Below are 21,153 nucleotides of genomic sequence, written 5' to 3'. Positions count from 1 at the left end.
TGCACACGGAGGGATTTTAAGTAAACAACAGCAAAAACACACACAAAGCAGAGGGAGAGTTATTAATTATGAATGCAGAAAATACTGCATTGTTGGTGAAATCAGTGACCCCATTAGCATGAAAACACATGTTGAATGAACGAGCGCCAAGCTTCAGATGGTTTAAATGAATCCGACTGAAGACAAATAAATAAAATGTCATGAATGTAATGAAAAGTCCCAGAAAAACACCAACACATGACCTCAGATGTGGACACGCTGAGGAGGATCTGCTGAAGTGGTTTATGAATGTTCCTTTTGATCACATGTGTGGTTGTTGTTTCTTTGTCTCATCATTCTTTTCTCTGTTTGTTTATGACATAAGCTCAATTATTACAAACACACACACACACAAACACATACTTTTGTTTTCAGGTTCCTTTTGTCGATGGAGGGAGTGGCAGGTTTGAAGAATCATATTTCATGTTTTATTTCCTTTGCTGCATTCAATTAAAATACACACACACACACACAAAAGCCCCCTAAATACTGTATAATCTTAATGGAAAAAACACTGCAGTTTAATTTGAACCAGTTAGATTTATTTGACACAGTTTATCTGTTATACTGGAACCTATTAGTCACCCAGTTTGTCTGAAGCAAACCTCCAGATTTGATAAATGAACAGGTGAAGGGAGAGAGAGCGGCCACTAGAGGGCCCCTCAGCGGACAAATTAGAAAACTGAAGTCAAGGTTCCTCTTTTGATCCTTTGAATTCACAGATATATTATGATTGTTTACGTGTGCTGCTTTTATTTTTGCTCTTTTCTGAAAATAACGTTTGTTCTGCACTTTTACACAAAACTCTTAGTTGTTTGAATTGAGGGAAAAAAGCATAACACTGGGGTACAGTGGTGGAAAGTAAGTTAGTACATTTACTCAAGTACTCTATTTATGTACAAGTGTGAGGTACTTGTACTTTACTTGAGTATTTCCATCAGTGATTTTTCCCTCTAAACTTCTCACATGCTTTCATTTCAATAAATGTTCAAATGATCCAATATTTCAGCAAAAATCAAAGATTAGAGAAAAAGTCCAAAAACTGAAAACAGATTTGTGTAATACTTTAACTGCATCATGCAGGACTTTTACTTGTAATGGAGTATTTTTTGCTGTATTGGTTTTTTTTACTGCAGTAAAAGATGTGAGTACTTCCTCCAGACTGCAGATGGGTGGTGGGTGTAATTACAGTTGATCTAATTGGCTCTACAGCAGTGACCCATCATGTGAATACAACAAACTGGGCTGAACTGAAATCTCACACACAAGGACAATTTAAAAAAAAAAACATTATTAATATTTGACTCCTTTAAGCTCCAGCCATTCAAAACCCTTCATATGTCATGTCAATAAAGCTAATTGAAATTTGAATAGAGGGAGAGGGAGAGGTGTGGATCAGGAGGGGAGGTGTGTATTTCTCTGCTGAGCCTCGTTGAATCCACAAAGATCCGTCACAACACTGAGACACCCGGACCTCCCGCTGCCGCCGCTGCTTATGGATAAACTGCTTGTCAGCGGCCACCAGAAGAAGAAAAAAGTTCGCGGAGTTTTTTTAATTAAAAAGCAGCTGCGGACATGAAGTTTTCCGGAGGAGGAGCTGCGCTGCTGCTGCTGCTGCTCGGCCGCTGCTGCTGCACCATTCCCGGCAGGAGAGGTAAGACTGAGCCCGGGGCGAGAGCTCCGGAGAGGGCGGGAGTCAGTGACAGAGGCAGAGTTAGAGTCAAAGATGTTATAATGTTCTTAAAGTTTCACCACTTTAACTCAATGACAGTAAAATGTGTTTCCCAATGTGGTTTCACTGAAGAAAGAGATTCTGTTTTTCATTTCTGTAGTTTTTTGAAGAATCCTGTGATTTTATTCAGGATTTAAGCTGCAGATCACTTTAGAAAATGCAAATAAAACACTTAATATGAAAGTTATATCACTAAAACAGAGTGAACTTTAAAAAAAATGGTGCATTTAAAATTCCCAAAAATAATAATAAAAGAAAAAACACCAAAAAACACGTAAATTTCGTAAATTTCGTAAACATAAAATGTGTTTATGTGTGATAACAAAACAGCTAAAATGTCATTAAATACAGAAAAATGACTGTAAAATCATTACAGAGTTCTACAAATATATATTAGTAGGCTACTATTAGTCACTATAAATATTACAGACATAGTCTATTATAGAAATATTCAGAATGATGATAAAGAGTTTAAAGTAATATAGTATTATAGGACTGTAACAGGAACAACAGAGTGATGAATAACCATTAAAAAGTAGCATAAAGTATGCAATGGTTACTTCAAACTATATAAATACAGCTTACACCACAGTAAGTATATTATAGTAATATCAGTAATTATAATAATGGAAACATGTCATAAAATGCTTTAAATTACCAGGTAATTATGAATGTAATTGGGAATAAAAGAGAGAGCAGCATCAATATTATTGCAGATAAATCCCATGTAAGCTCATTCAGACTGAATTATCATTAATTAAATGTTCATTTCCTGTGTTTTCTTTGTATTTGAGCCAAATCTCCAACACGACAAACACAGCACGAAACAAAGACAACAAGAAGACAGAGAATGCATAAAAATAAATGATTAAAAAAGACAAAAAAACATGTCAAACAGTTCAAATGCAATAAATTCATGTAAAGGTATGGAGGTGACCTTTTCCCTACTGAGTGATGGCAGCGAGTTAAACGAGTGTTTGTATCTGCGGGGACTCTGGATGCAGGGGTCATTACTTTGACCCATTTTAATGAATTTCATTGTTCAACATTAAGAGAGCCAAAGCAACAGATGAAAGGAAACGTAGAGACACTTCCAGTGTTGAAAATATAGTCATGAGATGCCATTCAAATGAAGGTCTAGAGCTGCAACTAACAATTATTTCAATAACTGATTTTCTCAATTAACTGATTAATTGTCTGTCACGGTGACGTCTTCAGATGTCTTGTTATGTCTCATAAACGATCCAAAACCCAAAGATATTCAGTTATGTCAGAAAAGCTTCATATCATCACATTTGAGAAGCTGAAACCAGAAGATATTTGGAATTTTGGCTTAAATTTGTTAAAAATACGATTATTAAATTATACACATGGTTGCTGGTTCATTTTTGGTTGATCTACTAATGTTGCAGCTCTATGAAGGTTATAATCAGCTGCTCCAACAACAAACTGACACCACAAACCTCCATCAGATCTGTCTGACTTTCATAAATCTCCCTTAAATCCTCGTGTTTCATTCTGAGCGGCGAACCAAGCAGCTAAAGACCGAGCGACCCCACTGATCTCTGTTAGCTTGGTGCTAGCGTTACGTTTCTTTTACAGCATATATGTGTGTGAGATTTGTATGAAATGATACATTTCTTCTCATTGAAACGACAGAAATCAGGAGTTTGATGATGGAAAGTAGTATCTGCTGCTGGTTGAATGAACACTGCAGCCTCTAGGGGGCGCTAGCAGGACTTTAATTGTTAAAATGCTAAACAGGAGGAAAACTGAGAAGATTTTTCAATTCACAAGCACATTTATTTTGATCAATGAATCGTTGAGATTTTGGCCTCTCACATGTTCTCAGCTGCAGTCGGCTGAAAATGAAAAACTGTGATGATTAACACGTGAGAACAAAGAAATCCATCTTGTGTGGAAACTGCCCCACTGGGAGTGATAACCTCAGAGAGGAGAAGAAGAGGGAGGACGGTTCACAGTCTGGGTGGAGTGGGTCAGTCCAGGGCTGCACTGTGTCTGGATATGAACTCTTAATGTGTTATGTGTGTGTAGTACAAACTATTGAAAACTGGTCTGACTCATATCATTTTAAATTTGATTTATTCCACTAATTCCAGACTGTTTTATTTGGTCCAAGTCGCTTCAGCATACGACAACTTTAGACTTTCTTTTTTGCTACAAACAGCTTTTCTCAGAGCATTTTGGTATCTTTACTGAAGCTGAAAGTCCCCTTCAACTCAAAAATATGTCTTGTTCCTACACGTGGATGTTTGAAGGTGTGTGTCAGGAGCTCAAATGAACATTAAAGCTGTTTTTCTTGCTGTAAAAGATCCCTTCATAATGACCTTACAATGGAAGTGATGGGGGAGAAAAATGTATTTAAAAGTTTATCTGAAGCTAATATGAAGCTTCAGCGTCCAAATGAGTCAAATCAAGTAGATATCTTTCAACGTTACAGTCTTTTTAGTGCCAAAGTTCCTCTTTTTGTTACTATACTTCCACCTGCAGCTCAACAGGGAAACACTGTCCGAGGAAACACAAAGAGGAAATCTGATGCTAAAAAGACTGTAAATGTGTCAGATATCCACTTGATATGACTAACTCAGACTGCTGAAGCTGAATAGAAGCTTCACACAGACTTTTAAATGACTGTGTGGACACACTGTGGATTTTGGCCTCCATCACTTCCATTGAAAGCACATTTGAAGGATCTTTTAATATCCAGTATGAACAGGAGGAATGATTACAGACACCTGACTGATGTTCAGTAGAAATGAAAAATATTTGCAAATTTATAGATTCTGTTATTTTAATGAGGGAGAAGGAGGAGATGTCATTTTATGGATTTTAAAGTGGTAATTATACTTTGTAAAAACCACATTAAACTCACATTATTGCTCCAAACAGAGTATTTTATGAGTCTCAGTATGTTTCTGGCGTGAATCTTTAAGTACTGTATCAGTACAAGAAGCTAAAAATGTTAATTTATAGTTGATAAAAGAAATAATACCAAGCCCTTAGTTTCACTCAGACCTTTGAGTTGAACTGCATTGAGACACAGTAGAGTCACATTAGATACTGTGTGAAATATCTCAACATCTACTGGACGGATTGTCATGAAATTAGGTTGGTGTTATATATAATAAATATATGTATTTCAACATTGTGAAAATACACTTCTGACTCATTTTGGTTTGCGTGGAAGTGTTTAAATACTATCTGAAAGATCTCGAGATCTCAGATTGTCTTTCGTCCCTGAGTGGTTTGTGGCTGAAAAACAAACAAAACAAAAAACTCGCTAAGCATTCTGGGAATTATGAGCAACGAGTGAATTATGAGATTTGAGCGTATCTCGGAACAATCAGCTGAAATATGAGTTTTGTCTCCTGAAAGATGGAGAGAATGGATGAATGAATAAATGAATGAATGAATGACTGGAAGGAAACGCTGAGCTCAACTGTTCAGACCGTTATCTCAGAGTGTGTGTGTGTGTGTGTGTGTGTGTGTGTGTGTGTGTGTGTGTGTGTTAGTTATAAGTGAAAACAGCTGACTGCACTCTCTCTTTGTCTTGACAACAATTTGATTATGGGGAGACTCTGTGTTTGTGTGACTCTCCTCGTCTTGAATGGACTGTTGTGGTGCTGCTCGCCACAGACTGGTGTTTCAGTCTCATGTCAGAGTTCAGAGTTCAACTCCTCCACCGGTGTGTCCTCCAATCAGAGACCAGGACTCTCTGTGGCTGCATTTGAATATTTTAGGAGTGCTTTAAAAACCCAGCAAACATTGGACGTCACCTGGCCATCAGCTGGACGTCCTTCCTGGTTGTCCCAGCGACGCCGAAATATGTCGTTACCATCATCAGCGGGCGTATTGAGCTATTCTGCTAAAGTTTATGCACACATTGTTCATTCTGCAGCTTTAAACATCCTGCATGTCCAGATTAACAATTTAAAATGCTTTATGTTCTGAAATAGTCCAACCAACCTGGACGTCTGTGATACATCTTAGTGACGTGTCACCTTCAAGACAATCCTGATAATAAATGATATATAAACAAACATACATCAAAAAGTATCTTAGTTAATAAAGACATGCATCATTTTTACAGAAACACACTGAGCAACAGTGTTTTTTTGGATAAACATCATCAAAAGTACAGCTTCTTGTAGATAATCTGACAATTGTAATTCTCAACTCTTTATTCCATCTGATGCACTTTCCTCCAGTTTCTACTGAGGCTGCAGCAGGCTAATGCTAATGCTAATGCTAATGCTAATGCTAACTCCAGCTGCTGACAGTCCTCGACTGAACTCTGTAAGGAAAACAGAGGCTCTAAATCACTGAACTCTTCTTCATCATGAGTGTTATAGAACATACACGCCAACAGAAAAGCAAACTTACCCAACAATGTTATTTCTGCTCCGTTTCTGTCCTCTTGGTCCTGTTGCCAGCAGCACACTCTCAGCTCTCAGCTCTCATGGTGAACTTCATGTGTTCTCACGATATATATCAAACATAAGTAAGAGTAAGAAGATGATACATCCGTGATGAAGATATGTGATTCAGTAACAAACCCTTTTCTAAGTTTTATTAAGCCAGATAAAGCTCACATCATTGCTAAACAGTTAAAAACCTACAATGCTCAGTGACGTTGATTCTATGTATAGAGGACGTCTCTTTAGGACAATCTGCTCTCAATCAATGTAAGAATAAAAAAAAGTTTTTGTATGAAAAATACAGAACAAAACACACGCATATCTGTATTCCAAATATGTGCATGAATTCACTAAAAAGCAATTTGACTTGAGTTTCATTATTCGTGTTTCATGTCCATGTTGCTGTTTTTGTTGTCCAACTGCGACATGACATCACTGTCCCAACAATGTTTGCTGGGAAGGTTGTAGAGGTCAGAGGTCCTTAAAGGGCACATATTCTGCTTTTTGTGGTTTTCTGTTATTCATACCCTGTTCTGATGTCAGATGTTAAACATGGTCAAAGTTTCAAAACTTTAGGTGAATGTATGTAGAAATGCTGCCTGCAAGTCAAAACTCAGGACTTCAATGTTTTTTTTGTTCAGGCTTTATTCTGACTTTTTCTCGTTAAGTTAAAACTTTTTGTTCTCGTATTGTTATTACTTTTTTTCTAGTGGTATGTCGGCTCGTTGCACACACCCATAAATGTTCGTTCTGTAGCCTTGGTTGCTAAGGTGGTTGCTAAGGTGTTTCCATGTGTGATTCAGCTCCAACATGTACGGATGGATTTGAGAAGTTGACATTTGGAGTAAAGAAGGAGAAAAAGAAGTGAAATCCTGCTACTATAGTTTGTTTACGTAGCCTCCGGAGCCGGAGGAAGCTTCCTGAAGCTGACCAATCAGAACAGAGTGGGCTCATCAGGAGGCGGGCCTTAAAGAGACAGGAACTAAAACGGCCTGTTTCAGACAGAGGCTGAACTGAGGGGCTGCATAAAGGACCAGTAGAAGATAAATAAGGAGTTTTTAACTGGAAATCATGTAAAGATATTCCAGTAGAGCCCCAGAATATAAATATAGAGCTGGAAATGTGCAGAATATGTCCTCTTTAAGAAGGTTGTATTGTTGCTTGAAGAGCAAGAGGAGTCCATATGGACTTTCATGGTCCTTATAACTTAAGATCTTTCTTCTTTTCACATAAACAAAGTTTACATCGTCACTTCCAAACTCTTCAGTTTATGTTCAAACACTAACATTTATTCATATGAATCATAACCACACTGAAATACATCTATATTCAACTGAAAAACAAGATGAAAGCTTCCTGCTGCGTTTCTATGACTCGTTCCTGTAGATACGCTGTAGTACGTTCTATAGAGAGCTACACATCTGACTGTATTTACACAATACACACATTTATACACTATCAACCATTAAAACTACATAAACACAATAAAGCAGCGATGTACCTTCACGAACGGCCATATGAAGATCCTCATGTGCTGCTTGTGTTTTTATCTCAGCGTGTCTGATTGACACATGAGTCGTTGTGTTCGTGTCAGTTGGAGGGATTTGCTTTGTGTGTGAACTGTGCAGGGAACCGATCGTACAAAAAAAACTGTAATAGCATTAGACAAGTTTTTAACTGCTTGTGTCTGATTAGTTGACATGATCATAATCTGCACATTCAGCAGCTTTTCTTGGCTCGTTTCAGCGGTTCAAGTGATGACTGACGTGAAAGCAGAGAGAGAGTGAACGGAGAGTCCGGAGGAGAGCAGCTGCCTGTTTTTCTGTTTGTTTTGTTTTGTTTGTTCTGGATGTTAAAGCTACATTTTTAAAAAAATCTCCATTTCAACTGAAATAAATGACGAAACTCTGTTGTGACTGCAGAGGTTCGACCTTCAGTCTGCTAACAGAGAACTTCTCAGTGTGTGTGTGTGTGTGTGTGTGTGTGTTGTTCCTATTGACTTTTGGGAAAGACCTTGGCAGTGTGTTTGTGTGTGTGTGTGTGTGTTTATCTTTGTGTCTTTACATGTGTGCGTTTCTTTGGAAGCAGCAAACCGAAACTCTACTCCGACAATAAAAGAAGACGTTGCAGGCTCGTTGTAACCATGGCAACACTGTTAGCATACTGAGCCGAAGAGAAATGACTGAAAACAATCAGCCCGATTCAAAACACACTAAGCCTGAACTGAGGTCTGTAGTTTCTCAACACTGGAAACATATTTTCACCAGTTTTTTGCTGGCTGGACAGAAATAGTTTTACGCATCAGTCAGGAAGAAAACTGCACTATTTTTTTTGATTATTACTATTTATTGGTTTTATTTTCCTGCTCACTGCAGCTTTATATTTCCCCAGTGAAGTTTTAATTAATGAGTTACCAACATATGGATGCATTGTGTTTATTTTTATATTTGATTAAATAAAATCAACTCAGTATGAGCAGGACAAGTGATGAATATGAGTCATAGGAGGTTATTGTTGTCTACATATTTTTAATAATTAATAGCCCTGGTCCCAAATGTTTCTGTTCATTTATCATATTACACAAATAATACAAGTTATCCTGATATTGAACATGTTCACTCACTGACATGCCGCTCATGAGTCATTGTTAATGTAATCGGTTACACATGTGCCTTTTCTGCAGTGAACAGAGTAGGTGGCAGTTTGTGAGGTGGCAGATTTGTTAGTTTTTTGTTTTGCGGCAGCTGAAATACTCCAGTCTGCCAACCTGTTTCCTCAACATCCCTTTCAAAGTTTTCTCAGTGTCGAACAACATCTTTTGTCCTTTATAAGGCGTGTTGGCACTAAACAGTCAAAAGTTCAGGCAGTAAAGAACAGTGGTCTTTGTAGAAAAGACGAAAATGCAACCCTAACAGCATCAAATATCAGGTCTCAAGTAAATTAAATGTGATTTTGATTTGGGTTAGTGCATCCACAATAATAATAATAATAATAATAATTATACATTGTGCCCCTGCCCCACAAAATGTGTCTCACTCACTGTGTTTAACACTCCTTTATCACTACTAGTTTGGGGCCAATTGTGGTCCAGTATGTGCACAAACACTGAGATGGACTTTGCAGTGAAGGAGGAGACATCTGGTGTCCAGCAGGAAAACTTTAGAAATTAACAATATTTACAGATTCAGGGGAAGAGGGAGAGGGAAGAGATGGTGTTTTAAGGATTTTAACGGGATAACTGAACTTTTTTTTATGAGGACATGTTGGACACAAATGATCTTAAACACGTATTTTCGGAGCTCAGTTGCCTTCCTCTCATAAGGAGCATGAAAGCTGAACTTTCCACCATCAAACACAATTTTTTGGCCCATGTTTATTTGATTTTGGTCACTTTTAACAAATCTCAGCTGCATTCAGATTGTGGCTTCACACAGATATCAAGTAATAGTGTGATGAAATTGTCTTTTCAATCAGCAATGCATTAGGAATATCATCATGTTTGATAATGAGGGGATTATCTCCCCATGCTCAGGAGCAGCACCTGCAACATGCGTTTTCTGACTATTTGTGTGATACTGGCAGAGAATAAGGAAATGCAAAAAAAGCAGACAGGAGACATGTTCAGGTATTTACCGAAGGCTTAGGTTGGCATACAACAGAAAGCAAACTCTTAACAGAAAGTGAACCTAGATCAATGAAACTCTGGCTGGGATCCCAGCAGTGATATGCTAATGCTATATGCTAAAGCACCAGATGCCACAGACTGATAAAGATTAGTATAAATTTGTGCGGTATCTTTTCCCATCAGCGACAGATGCAGCTCCGTCCCTGCAGGTGTGACGTGCAGACAAAGCAGCAGTGCAGCCTGGGGGATTTTCAGAGCTGGAATGTGAGGAATGTCAGTAATGGAGCTCAGAAACTGTTAGCAGGATTATACAGGCTGCTCTCTCTCTCCGTCTGTACTGTAACATGCAAACTCCGTGTTTGTGTTTAACCTGTGTTTGACCCTTTTCATACCAAACTGCTGTCACTGCCAAGTCAGTCCAGGAGGTCAGAGGTCACACTTGAGCTGCAGCTGGACGTCTGTCAGCTGTTTTCACACGTGTGAAACTGCAGCCGATAGCAGTGTGAAGCCGTGTTTACACTTCGGTGTCCCATATAGGAAAGTAATACAGTGTCAGGGAGAAAGATTTCTGTTCAACTTTTCCTTCATTTCAATCATTTGTATCCTCACATTATTTAACCTGCTGGAGAAGGTCTGTATTTTCATCAATCAGCTGTAAGACTGTGTTGGCGTTTTTCACATTTAACACTTGATTTTAGAGCTGCAATAATAAGTTGATTAGTCGATGGACAGGCTTTTTAAAGGCGTTAACAGAGACGGCAGACCGTATGTCTAAAGGAAGTGTTCCACAGTGTTGGATTACACCACCTCAAACACACGATCACCTTTTGTTTTCAATCAAACACGAGGGACAACCAGTAAGCCCTTGTCAAAAGACCTGGGTGACCTACTGGTGATATAAAGATGGAGCAGGTCCCAGATGTACATGGTTGCCTGACAATGCAGGGCTCTGTATGTGAAAACAAGAACCTAGCCAATGTAAAGGTGATAAAATGAGTGTGATGTGAGACATACTGAATGTCATCAGCGTAATAGTGATAAGAGATACCTTATAGAGAACAAATAGTATAGGACCCAAGACTGAGCCCTGGGGTACACCACAAGAAAGAGCAGCAGTTTCAGACATGTAGGGACCAAGCGACACAGAAAAACTCCTATCTGAGAGATAGGAGAACCAGTCCAGGACGCTCCTAGAGACACCAACCCGCTGCCTAAGCCTTTCAGTCAGGATGCTGTGATCTATAGTATCAAAAGCTGTGCTAAGATCCAGCAGCACCAAAACAGAAAATTCAGCCACATCAGCAGACTGTGAGAAGAGCTGTTTCAGTGGAATGCTTCTGACAGAAACCAGACTGGAATTTATCTAAAATGTGATGTGCAGTCAAGACAGCACTAAGCTGTTTGGCAACAACTTTCTCTAAAACTTTTGAGATAAAAGACAGCTTAGATATAGGCCTGGAGTTTTTGGGAAGTGATAGGTCAAGGTTCTGTTTATTCTTCAGAAGAGGCTGAGCAATTGCGTGTTTTAAATAGGCTGAGACTCAACCAGATTACATGGAACTATTTATAATAGAGACCAGGCATGGACCAATAGAGCCAAATACATTTTTAAGCATGGATGTTAGTAAAATATCTGCAGGACTGGAGGAAGCTTTCAGGCTGCCCACAAAGGCAGTCCAAAATTGACGGCCAAGTTGAACAGGCATAAAGGGGGATAGAGGAAGGGTTGACGCTTGCCCTGACATCTTTAATCTTATCCACAAAGAAAGCGAGAAAGTTACTACAATCCTTATTTGAAAAAACAGGCGCATCAGGATGGTATCAAACAGGGCTTTAGGGTTGGGTTTACTGGAGGAGATTAGGTTGGCAAAGTAGGAAACCCCCTTTAACCATGTTGTTAAACTCAGTTAAAAGGTCTTTGTCATGGAGATGGTGCATGTGGAGCTTGGTATATTTCCACAGTCGCTCTACCCTCTGACATTTACCCAAGAAACGATGAATATTGTCATTTAATCAGGGTGATGAATTGATGGACTTTAACTAAAATGGCAGAACGATGGGTGGACCAGACGAGTAACATCAGCGTGAGAAGACAACACTGCGCCTGGCTCAAAAGATGCAAAAAACTTGTCAGCTCAGAGGCGATTTAAGATGCGAGAGCACACGTTTACTGGGCAGAGAATGTAAATTAAAAGACAGGTTGAACAGATTCAGCTCCTCAGGGCAGATAGAAGCAGTTTTTAAACCAAGTGTAAAACCAGGGTATGACCCTTAATGTGTGTGGGACCAGACACATGTTGGAATAAAATTAAAAGACTCAGTGACATTAAGAAAATTAGCAGCAAAGCTACAAGAAACAACATTTATGTGAGTATTAAAATCACCATCATAACTCTGTCCAATCTAATGATAGAGGGTAAAAAAATCACTGAATACAGACATAAAAGAACTATTCTAACCAGGGGGTTGGTAAATTAAAATACAATAAAAATGGATTTGAACAACCCAACTTTGGTCATCTGCAGTTCAAAGGAAGAGAAAGCCCCGTGGCTCACCATCCGACTTTGAAGGCATTTCCTGAAAACCACAGCGAGTCCTCCGCCCCGGCCCGAGGTCCTGGGAGTGCTGATAAAAGTACAGTCCGGCGGGCACAGTTCGATTAGGCAGGGGCGTTTTCAAAGTTCCTCTGCCAACTAACGGTCAGAAACAGAAAATCCCAGCTTCAATATGAAGGACTTATTTGCAATGGAGTGAGCATTTAACCTGAAGGGCAACAGCAGAGGCCCGGGCCGAGGGGTCGCAGGTAACGAGGCCCCGTCATGCACAGCAGAACGTCTCAGCAGAGAGGAGGCCTATGTCTCTGTGTAATTATAAAGGGCATTTTTTCACTCTAGTCTGTCAATTTAAAGACAGAACAATGAGAAAATGATTTGCGGATTAATTGCTAATGAAAATAATTATAAGTTGCAGCCCTGTTTCATTGGTTTTGATCAATATGGTAAGAAAATCAACCTGAAACCATAAACTTTGATCTATTAATTGGCAGAAAATAGAGATAAAATCCAGGGGAAGTGTTCAAATGTCTTGTTTTGTCGGTTTAAAACCCAAAGATACGCAGTTTACTGTCATAAATTTGACCTTTGAGAAAGTGTGATCCTATGTAGGAGGATGACGTCCCCGTTCTTAAACCTGCCTCCTTGGCTCTGATTGGCTGCGTGTTTTCGGAAACAGGCGTCAGTGAACACCACACCTGTTTCATCACCTACAAATCCAAATAAGGCACTTTTCTTTTTTCTTTTGGACACATTTCATGATCTTTAGACTGATGCAGAGCATGACGGGTGACTTTGTGGCCTGAGCGGCGTCCGCAGGTTTTGGAGCTTCGTGCCAGGCCGCGTACTGCCTCCAAGAACCTTCACCTATCAGATTTATTTATTGATTGATTGATTTTTATTTGCAGACATACACAACAGCATGAAATCCAGATAATAGAAATACAACTGGTATGACAGGAGAAGCCCAGAAGCTGCTGGATTATACTTAACAAAACAACAAACAAACAAAGGCAAAAATACTGATAAACGCAACACGATATAGCAAATAAATAGCAATAAGAAACCACCAATCAGCAGGCAATAACCTTGTAAAAACAAAGAAATATATGAAAGAAAATACAATAAAGAATGAGACATGAGCCTGTTTGGCTTTAGGTTAGAAACGTTGATGTTACATTCTGCCAATCACAGCCTGAGAAGAAACTCTATCTGACAAAAATTCTGACAAATGGCTCTGAGACAAACTTTATTATTTATTTTTTATGGATTATTTGATAAGGACTGATACAGTGTACATAGACAAACTGAGAACACCTATCCTCAGAAGGGCTTTGGTGAACATAAGAGATTAAAACAGGTAAAATAAAGGTAAACTGGAGATAAAACACACATTTAGTAGTGACTTAACTACAGAAAAGTAGACATGAGTACAGGTTTGTTGCTGAATAACCAGGATTTGGAAACTCTTTTTAAAGTTGTTAAGTTTGCAGTTTGTTTTTTTTGAGGGGGGGGGGGGTCCTCTGAAACAGAAGCGGTTCGGTCCTGGTGGAATTTTCCTTGAAGAGCAACAAAGTAAGAGTGAAGCAGGTTTAGTGTGACAGACAAGCAGAGTCTCGCTCTGACCTGCACACACTGCTGCAGGCAGGACACACACACACACACACACACACACACACACACACACACACACACACACACACACATAACTGACATGTGCAGGCAAAAAAAAATGCACACATGCACAGTGCAGATTCTGTGATCGAGAATAAGTTTGTTCAGGATTTTCCGTTCAGTTTTCTCTCTGTGGGAGAGGATCGTGTGTGTGTGTGTGTGTGTGTGTGTGTGTGTGTGTGTTCATGCAGCTGTGAAGTCTGTTTGCACTCAGACAAACCACATTAAAGAGTTTTTTATTAATGTAAGTGGACTGGAGACCAGAACAAAGCTGACAGGAGGACGCCGACTCTGACTGAACCAATAAAAGATTCTGAAAATACAAATAGATTAAAAAATAATGTCATTCTATCCCTCAGAGGCTTTTTATTTATTTACACAAATAATTGGGAAAAAAACCTCATAATGCATCAGTAAAAAGGCAACAAATCCTCTGAATTAACCGACCAAATAAGTGGTTTGACCATGTGACTCCAGAGTGACATATAGGAGCGTTTTCTAATCTGGCGTCTCTATCAGCAGAAATCGGTTGGATGACATCATGTGTCTGTGCTTTCCAAAAACCGTTACACATCACTGTTAAACAATGATGATGTTTTATGATATGTCAAGGCTGCGGTAAAGGTCTGGTTAGGTGTAAGGAGGGATTTTTTTTTTTTAGATAAAGGTTGCAAAGGCTGGAGAACGTGCAGGGTGCGGCGTACACAGTTTCTGCACATACCTTAAGAGTGCTGTGTGCTTCAGTGAAAAAAAATATGATTTGACAGTCAAAAGTGTCCATAAGTATTTAAATTTTATCCCAAGATGGAACAAAAAGATGAAAAATAAAAGTTGTGACAAATGAACAGTGTTGATTTTGTAGGCCTGACATGCAACGACATGCTTATCTCCATATTTGATACTATCATCATACTTGGGTGCTAATTCGATGTAAAAGCGATTCTTGAGTGAATGAATACAAAAGGCGGCACTATATTCAGTCTCTTGCTCCAGTAGACTGTGTACCAAACCATTCACTGATGTCCTTCATCCCCTGAAATACAATATGAAACAGAACTGGCACCTCTTTTATTCTAAAAAGTTAACTGCATTAATTAATGAATTAATTAATTTGAAAGCATCTTACAGTCTCCTGCCTGCATGAGAATAACAAACTGAGGGGGAGGCAGACTGCTCCTCTGTGTTATTAACATCATGTCTCCAGCAGTGGAGAGCAGCGTCTCTGCTGCTCCGGAGCTCATCGTTGTACAACACGCTGAACGGGGTGCGGGGTTTCTGAGGTGAAACAGACTGAGCACCGACTTATTTTCTTTACACCAGAGTGAGTTTAAGTTGATGTTAATGCTGCAGTGTGTGTTGGTCAGCTGCTCTCGTTTGTTACTGCTGATTGCTGCTCCGCTCTGCTAACGTTAGTCTCTGGGTGACGGCGTAGAAACTTCGCAATGTGTGAAGTCTCGCAATTCCCCTTGCGAGATGAGTTCATCTCGCAAGGGGAATTATTTAGTCATTAAATCAAAACATGCTTGCAACCGCTGCCTTTTTTGAAGATGAATTACAAGATAACTCTAGCGTGTGCGTGTTGTAGACTGTCCGGTTGCTGCATTGCCCTCACAGCTGAGTTCTGCCAACATCATGATATATATATATATATATATGTATATACGTCATCTGAACTGCACCACTGCTCCGGGTCACAATTACTACAGCTGCTAGATGGCACCTGTCACTCAAACTAATATACGTTATGACCTGTTGTGTCGTTTTTCTCCAAAAAGGTTAAAAGTAAAAGAATCGAGCTGGTGAGACTCTGAACATTTGTTCGGTTTTCACTTCCTTTATTTACAGGAGTCACTACGTGTATTTCTACTATTTCTGTTTTCAGCATAAATCGGGTAATTCAGAAATACACATAAATATTGAATAATGGATGATTTTTCAGAAAACTTCCATCTCATCTAATCATATTCCTCCTGCCCACTGGACTCAGACACACTAGGTCTCTTTAGCTTCTTTTAAATCTCGTCTTAAAACTTTTTTCTTTGTGAAAGCTTTTGGAAATGTTTGATATGTTTTAATTACTGTTTTTACACCTATTAATTGATGTTAATTTTATCTTATTTTTTATCATTATTTTACTCCTGTGCATTCTATTGTCCTATTATTACTATTATTGTGCATCTTCTAATGTTACTATGCACCTCTTTGTTCCTCTTTGCTCTTTATCTGCCTTGTTGGTTTTATTTTCCTGTGTAAAGCACTTTGTAACATTGTTAAGAAAAGTGCTATATAAATAAAATTTATTATTATTATTATTATATGAAGCGAGACACACGACATACTGTAGAGAAAGGTTCTGATCCGAGGTCGGATCTTTACCGATTAGCAGAATTACACGTTAGTGAGATTTTTAATGAGGTTTTCTTACTTGTGGAACAGAATCCTTAAGTCCCAGTTTGACTTCGGCTTTCTATTGTCAGCGTTAAGTTGCATTGTGGGTAATGTAGGCACCAGGTTTTAAAAACAAGAAAGTGTGGACTAAAAAAGACGATGTCTGTGTCCGACACTGTTAAAGCAGTGCAATGATGAATCTGTGCAATGAAGAAATGAACCCATCTGACCGATCAGACGAGTGTGATTTAACATGAAAGCAGTCAAAGTGAAACTGAAATGTGATTTTCTCAAACCTGCTGAGTGTGTGTGTTCAACTAGACGACTGCTTCTCAGCTGGTCGAGACATTCCTCGCGTGTGTGTGTGTGTGATGTAGAGAAACAAGGCCACTGTGTTCTTGTTTTGGAATCCTGCTGGACAAAATTATGTCTCTCTCTGCGTCTCACGTCTCGTCCACCAGTTTGGTCAAACAGGGAAGAGGACAGAAGCTGGTCTGCATTAAACCAGGTTCAAGACGACCTCTCGTGTTTCTGTCACAACGTGTTCAGGATCATCAATAAAAGCACTTAAACACAATTTAAAATTTTATTGAATGTTTGTCAGCAGAGCAGAATGACCCAAAGCTTTCATTGATTTTTCACAGAGTGCATATTTGAATATTTGAGGCCCGTCAGTGGTGTGTGTGTGGCGGAGCTCCAGGCAAGGTGACCGCAGATCAAACCCTGAAACTATTGATTTCCATGTCATAGTTTTAAACACAAGCTTTTATGAATTGATCTCTTTTTGTTTTTCTGTTGTTTTCGGGGGGCTTTTTCAATCAGAACTCATGCTTCTCTTCTGTTTCCAACGTCTGCTTTAGTGAACACTTTGTCGAAGGCAGAATCAAATCAGACTTTATTCATGAAGCCATTGTCGTGCAAATCTGTAAGTTGCTGACATAAGACCATAAAGATAGAAAAAAACAAAGAAAGCAAGAATACAAAAACATGGAGATACATTAAAAACAGTCACTGCCTTCACATTATAGTCTTTGGAATTTATGTATCGATCAGAATTTATCTTAAAACAAGGTTTCATTTTGGATCCGTTTATCTCTTTTAACCTTTTTTTATTACCATCACCGCAGATCATCCATGTTGATTATGTGTTTGACTGTAACTCGTCAAAAGGCCAGAGTGAAACTTGGCAAATGAACTTCCTGCAGACTGGTTTCTGCATTCAGCCAAAGATTGTTTGTTAGAGGAAGAAGCTTCACTCTGTAACAACACTGTAGGATCAGGAGTGTTGAGTCTCAGCTGATCACATCACATTTCGGTAAACATATACTGTATATTAAGTGTATATTATTAATCTTATTAAGATTCAGAGGTAAAACTTTATTTGAACCCTCTGTTTATCATGTATGACAGTTAATAAATTGTTTATAACACACTGTAATGTGGTTGTCAGCAGATATAAGTGTTTATTAATGTCGTTTATTAATGTGGATAAAAGCTGTTTAAACAGATAATGAATGACAATATAGTGAAAATATAGTGAATATAAAATATGTATTCATAGGAGAAGTTATAGCTAATATTGTACATTGTACAAGTTGTACAAGTGCTAATAAATGCTAAATGTGTTTGTGTTTTTGGGTGAACTGTCCCTTTAGTTGTGTGATTTTTCTGTCTCTGAGAGGAGAACTGTCCGGTTGAAGGTCGCTCTCCATCTTCTTCCTCTGTTTTCTTCTCCTCTCCTCTTTGATCTTTTATGAAGATGGATTTGGTCTTGCTGCTCTGAGAAGGAGCCGCCGCCTCCCAGAGTAAAGACTCCCGACTGCGACTCATTCAGAACGCTTGCTTTTTCTCTCAGAGGGATTAGCCGCTTTAACCGGGGTCACATAAATAAAGAAGAGCGAATTTGCAGGGTTTTCAGCTGCAGAACAACTGAAGAGTTGATGCACAGAATCATGATGAGAGAACTTGAACATGATGTGACTGAGGACAGAGATCTCTAGTTTTAAGTTTCACAGTAGAAAAGTGACCAATTTAAATAAACCTAAAACAGTCAGTATGCTTAATCCACTTGATATCTGTTGCTTTTGTAAATGGACACTATTGTCCCACATTAATTCAAGCTGGATTTTTTTCTTTTGCATTTTTTTTAGAAATGTAGCTGCTGAAGAACAGACGCTGAAGTTTGATTTGCTTCCCCAAAGTCACAATTTGATTGATGTCCGTCTGCGTCCACATTGATAAATGAATTCGTACCAGTCAGAACAAAACAACATTGACCTCTGGAATACAGTGCACACTACAAACCAATACAGCATGATTTCAGGACAGAGCTCATGACATCCGAGAAAAACGACACAACAGGTCATCATGTCAGTCACCCCAAAATGAGCTATAGTTACATTTGAGTGACAGATGCCATCTAGCGGCTGTAGTCATTCTGACCCGGATCAGTGGAGCAGTTCATATGACATATATATATATTTATATATATGTATATGGACAGATTACCTCACATGGAGGTGGCTGTTTGGGTGGCTGGTAATAACCACATAGTGGACTTTTAACAGACAAATGATGTCATCCTGCTGATGGAGGCGCCAGATTATAAAACACTACTATGTGTCGTTCTGGAGTCACATGATCAAACCGTGTATCCACTCGTTTCATTTGGAGGACTAGTTGTTACATCAACATGCTAGCAGTGGGTCGACCTGCCTTCCTGGTGGACTTTGACAAACACATTTGTTGCTGTTGATCAATCAGAAACCACTTTGACAGTGCTGACCTTTGAGGAAACAAAGAGTTTAAAATGTTGGAAGCTCTCATGTGAGCTGGGTGGCAACTTCCAGTTTTATATAAACCTGCAAGCAACGCTGAAAGAGTTTTCGTTTGTCATGAATGAAGTCAGTATATAATCATCAGCAACAGGTTGAAAGAACCGTTTGTGTCACGTTTCTCTTCTCTTAAATATCTGGGAATTAAAAAGGAATGTTTGGCAAACAGAAGGGGAGATTTGGAGAAATTGCTCCTTAAGAGGGATCTCGAGGAACGTTGGAATTAGTGGGGACTGTTCATAAATGTTAAATAATGCAAATAATGTTAAAGTACCGAAAGATGAGGCTGAAAGAATGCACAGTTTGGTTTGACTTGATTGAGAGATGGACATTCAACATTTTACCTATTGTTTGCTTTTGTATCAATTTTGTATACAGTCATTTTGAAGAAGGGACTGATTATGATGTTTTGTGTGTACAGTATTTGAAAAAAAATCTCTGCACAACTCAACATGCGGCAGGACTTGAAAATGATGAGAAAGCCTCCCGCACGCCGTCTCGCTTACTGCAGTAAAATCTATATACAGTATATATATTATATATATATATATATATATATATATATATATATATATATACAGAAGCTGCCTCAATCATCCAATCAGGAGACCACAGAAATTAGTTTAACTGATGAGCACCTTAAACTAACCCAATTATTTTAATAATTAATATTATAATTATAGCAACATCCATATTACCCCAAACTCTCCAAAGGTCACAAATAGAATATGACAACAAGTAAAAATGCTGATATATCATAAATTTTACATTGTTATCAAACATATTGCAGCAAAAACTGTAACTTGTCAGACATTAAACATTACAACCACCTCCAAATAGCATCAAACTGTCACAAAAGGTCAAAGATGTACAATAGCGAAGCATAAATAGAGGAATGAATGCCAATTCATCATAAATCTTTACAGTAACATCCATATAATTTGGATAGTAAATTAAAAAATATATATTAGAAAAGTCAGGAGGTAAAATTGTGCAAATGACCATAACTCTTAATCAATACATTTATCTTTTTCAACCCTGGAACAGTGCAAGTCATAGAAAAAGCAAGAATTTAAAGGATTTTATTGTCATTCAAACACATTGCACATGTAAAGGAATAAAATGATCATTACTCAGTCCCAGATATAAAAACAACAACAAAAACAAACAAACAAAATCACACAAAGTACGTGAATAATGAATACTATAAATAATTAAAGAGTATAAATCTTTAAAAAAGTAAAGTAGGAAAGTAAGTATGAAAGTACGGGTATTCATCTTATTAATTATTGTATCAATTGTGTGTATAGTAATTTGTATGGGCTGACTGTGGTGTTTGTGTACGTGGTATTTACATCTGTCTTTCTCTAAACAGGCAGTTTCTCGTTTTTGTGGTAAACCTCAAACACAGCGTCAGATCAGATCAAATCTCAGACTTGTTTTGTGGTTTATTTTGGAGGATTTGCTGGTCTGAGGGTAGAGTTAGGGTTAAATTGGGGTTAGTTCAGGTTCAGACTGAGGTCTTCACGCTGTCGGCGTAACGAGGGTCTTCTGTCCGTTCTTCAGGCAGATGATTGGACGATTCAGACTGTCAACAAGTGGACAAACTGCCTCAGTGCTCAGAAACAACATGTTGACTGAGTGACAGTTATTATGGTGAACACTGACTGTGGTGTTAAAAACGAGTCAGCAGCTCTTCACTCATTACACATAATTCAATACTGACACACACAAACACACAAACACACACACACACACACACACTGGTCTGCCTCCCTGAACAAATAGCATTCCCCTGAGAGAGAGAGAGAGAGAGAGTCCAACATGAATGTTGCAATAAGAAAGGAGGCGGTGCAGGTACTGCTGTGTG

At 38.6% G+C, this 21,153-nt stretch overlaps 1 protein-coding gene across 1 annotated transcript in view; it reads left to right on the top strand.

Annotated features, from left to right (window-relative positions):
• The first annotated feature begins 1,348 nt into the window (after positions 1–1,348).
• LOC137173427 (melanoma receptor tyrosine-protein kinase-like) overlaps positions 1,349–21,153 on the top strand; it is a 55,774-nt gene continuing 35,969 nt past the window's right edge. The window contains exon 1 of the mRNA XM_067578247.1: positions 1,349–1,693. Within this exon, the coding sequence (XP_067434348.1) occupies positions 1,615–1,693 (79 nt within the window). The 5' untranslated portion in view covers positions 1,349–1,614. The remainder of the gene's footprint in view (positions 1,694–21,153) is intronic.

Source organism: Thunnus thynnus, chromosome 21 (assembly GCF_963924715.1).
Source record: "Thunnus thynnus chromosome 21, fThuThy2.1, whole genome shotgun sequence".
Classification (NCBI taxonomy): domain Eukaryota; kingdom Metazoa; phylum Chordata; class Actinopteri; order Scombriformes; family Scombridae; genus Thunnus; species Thunnus thynnus.
The sequence above is the reverse complement of the archived record's forward strand: the minus strand, read 5'-3'. Positions and strand labels throughout refer to the sequence as shown.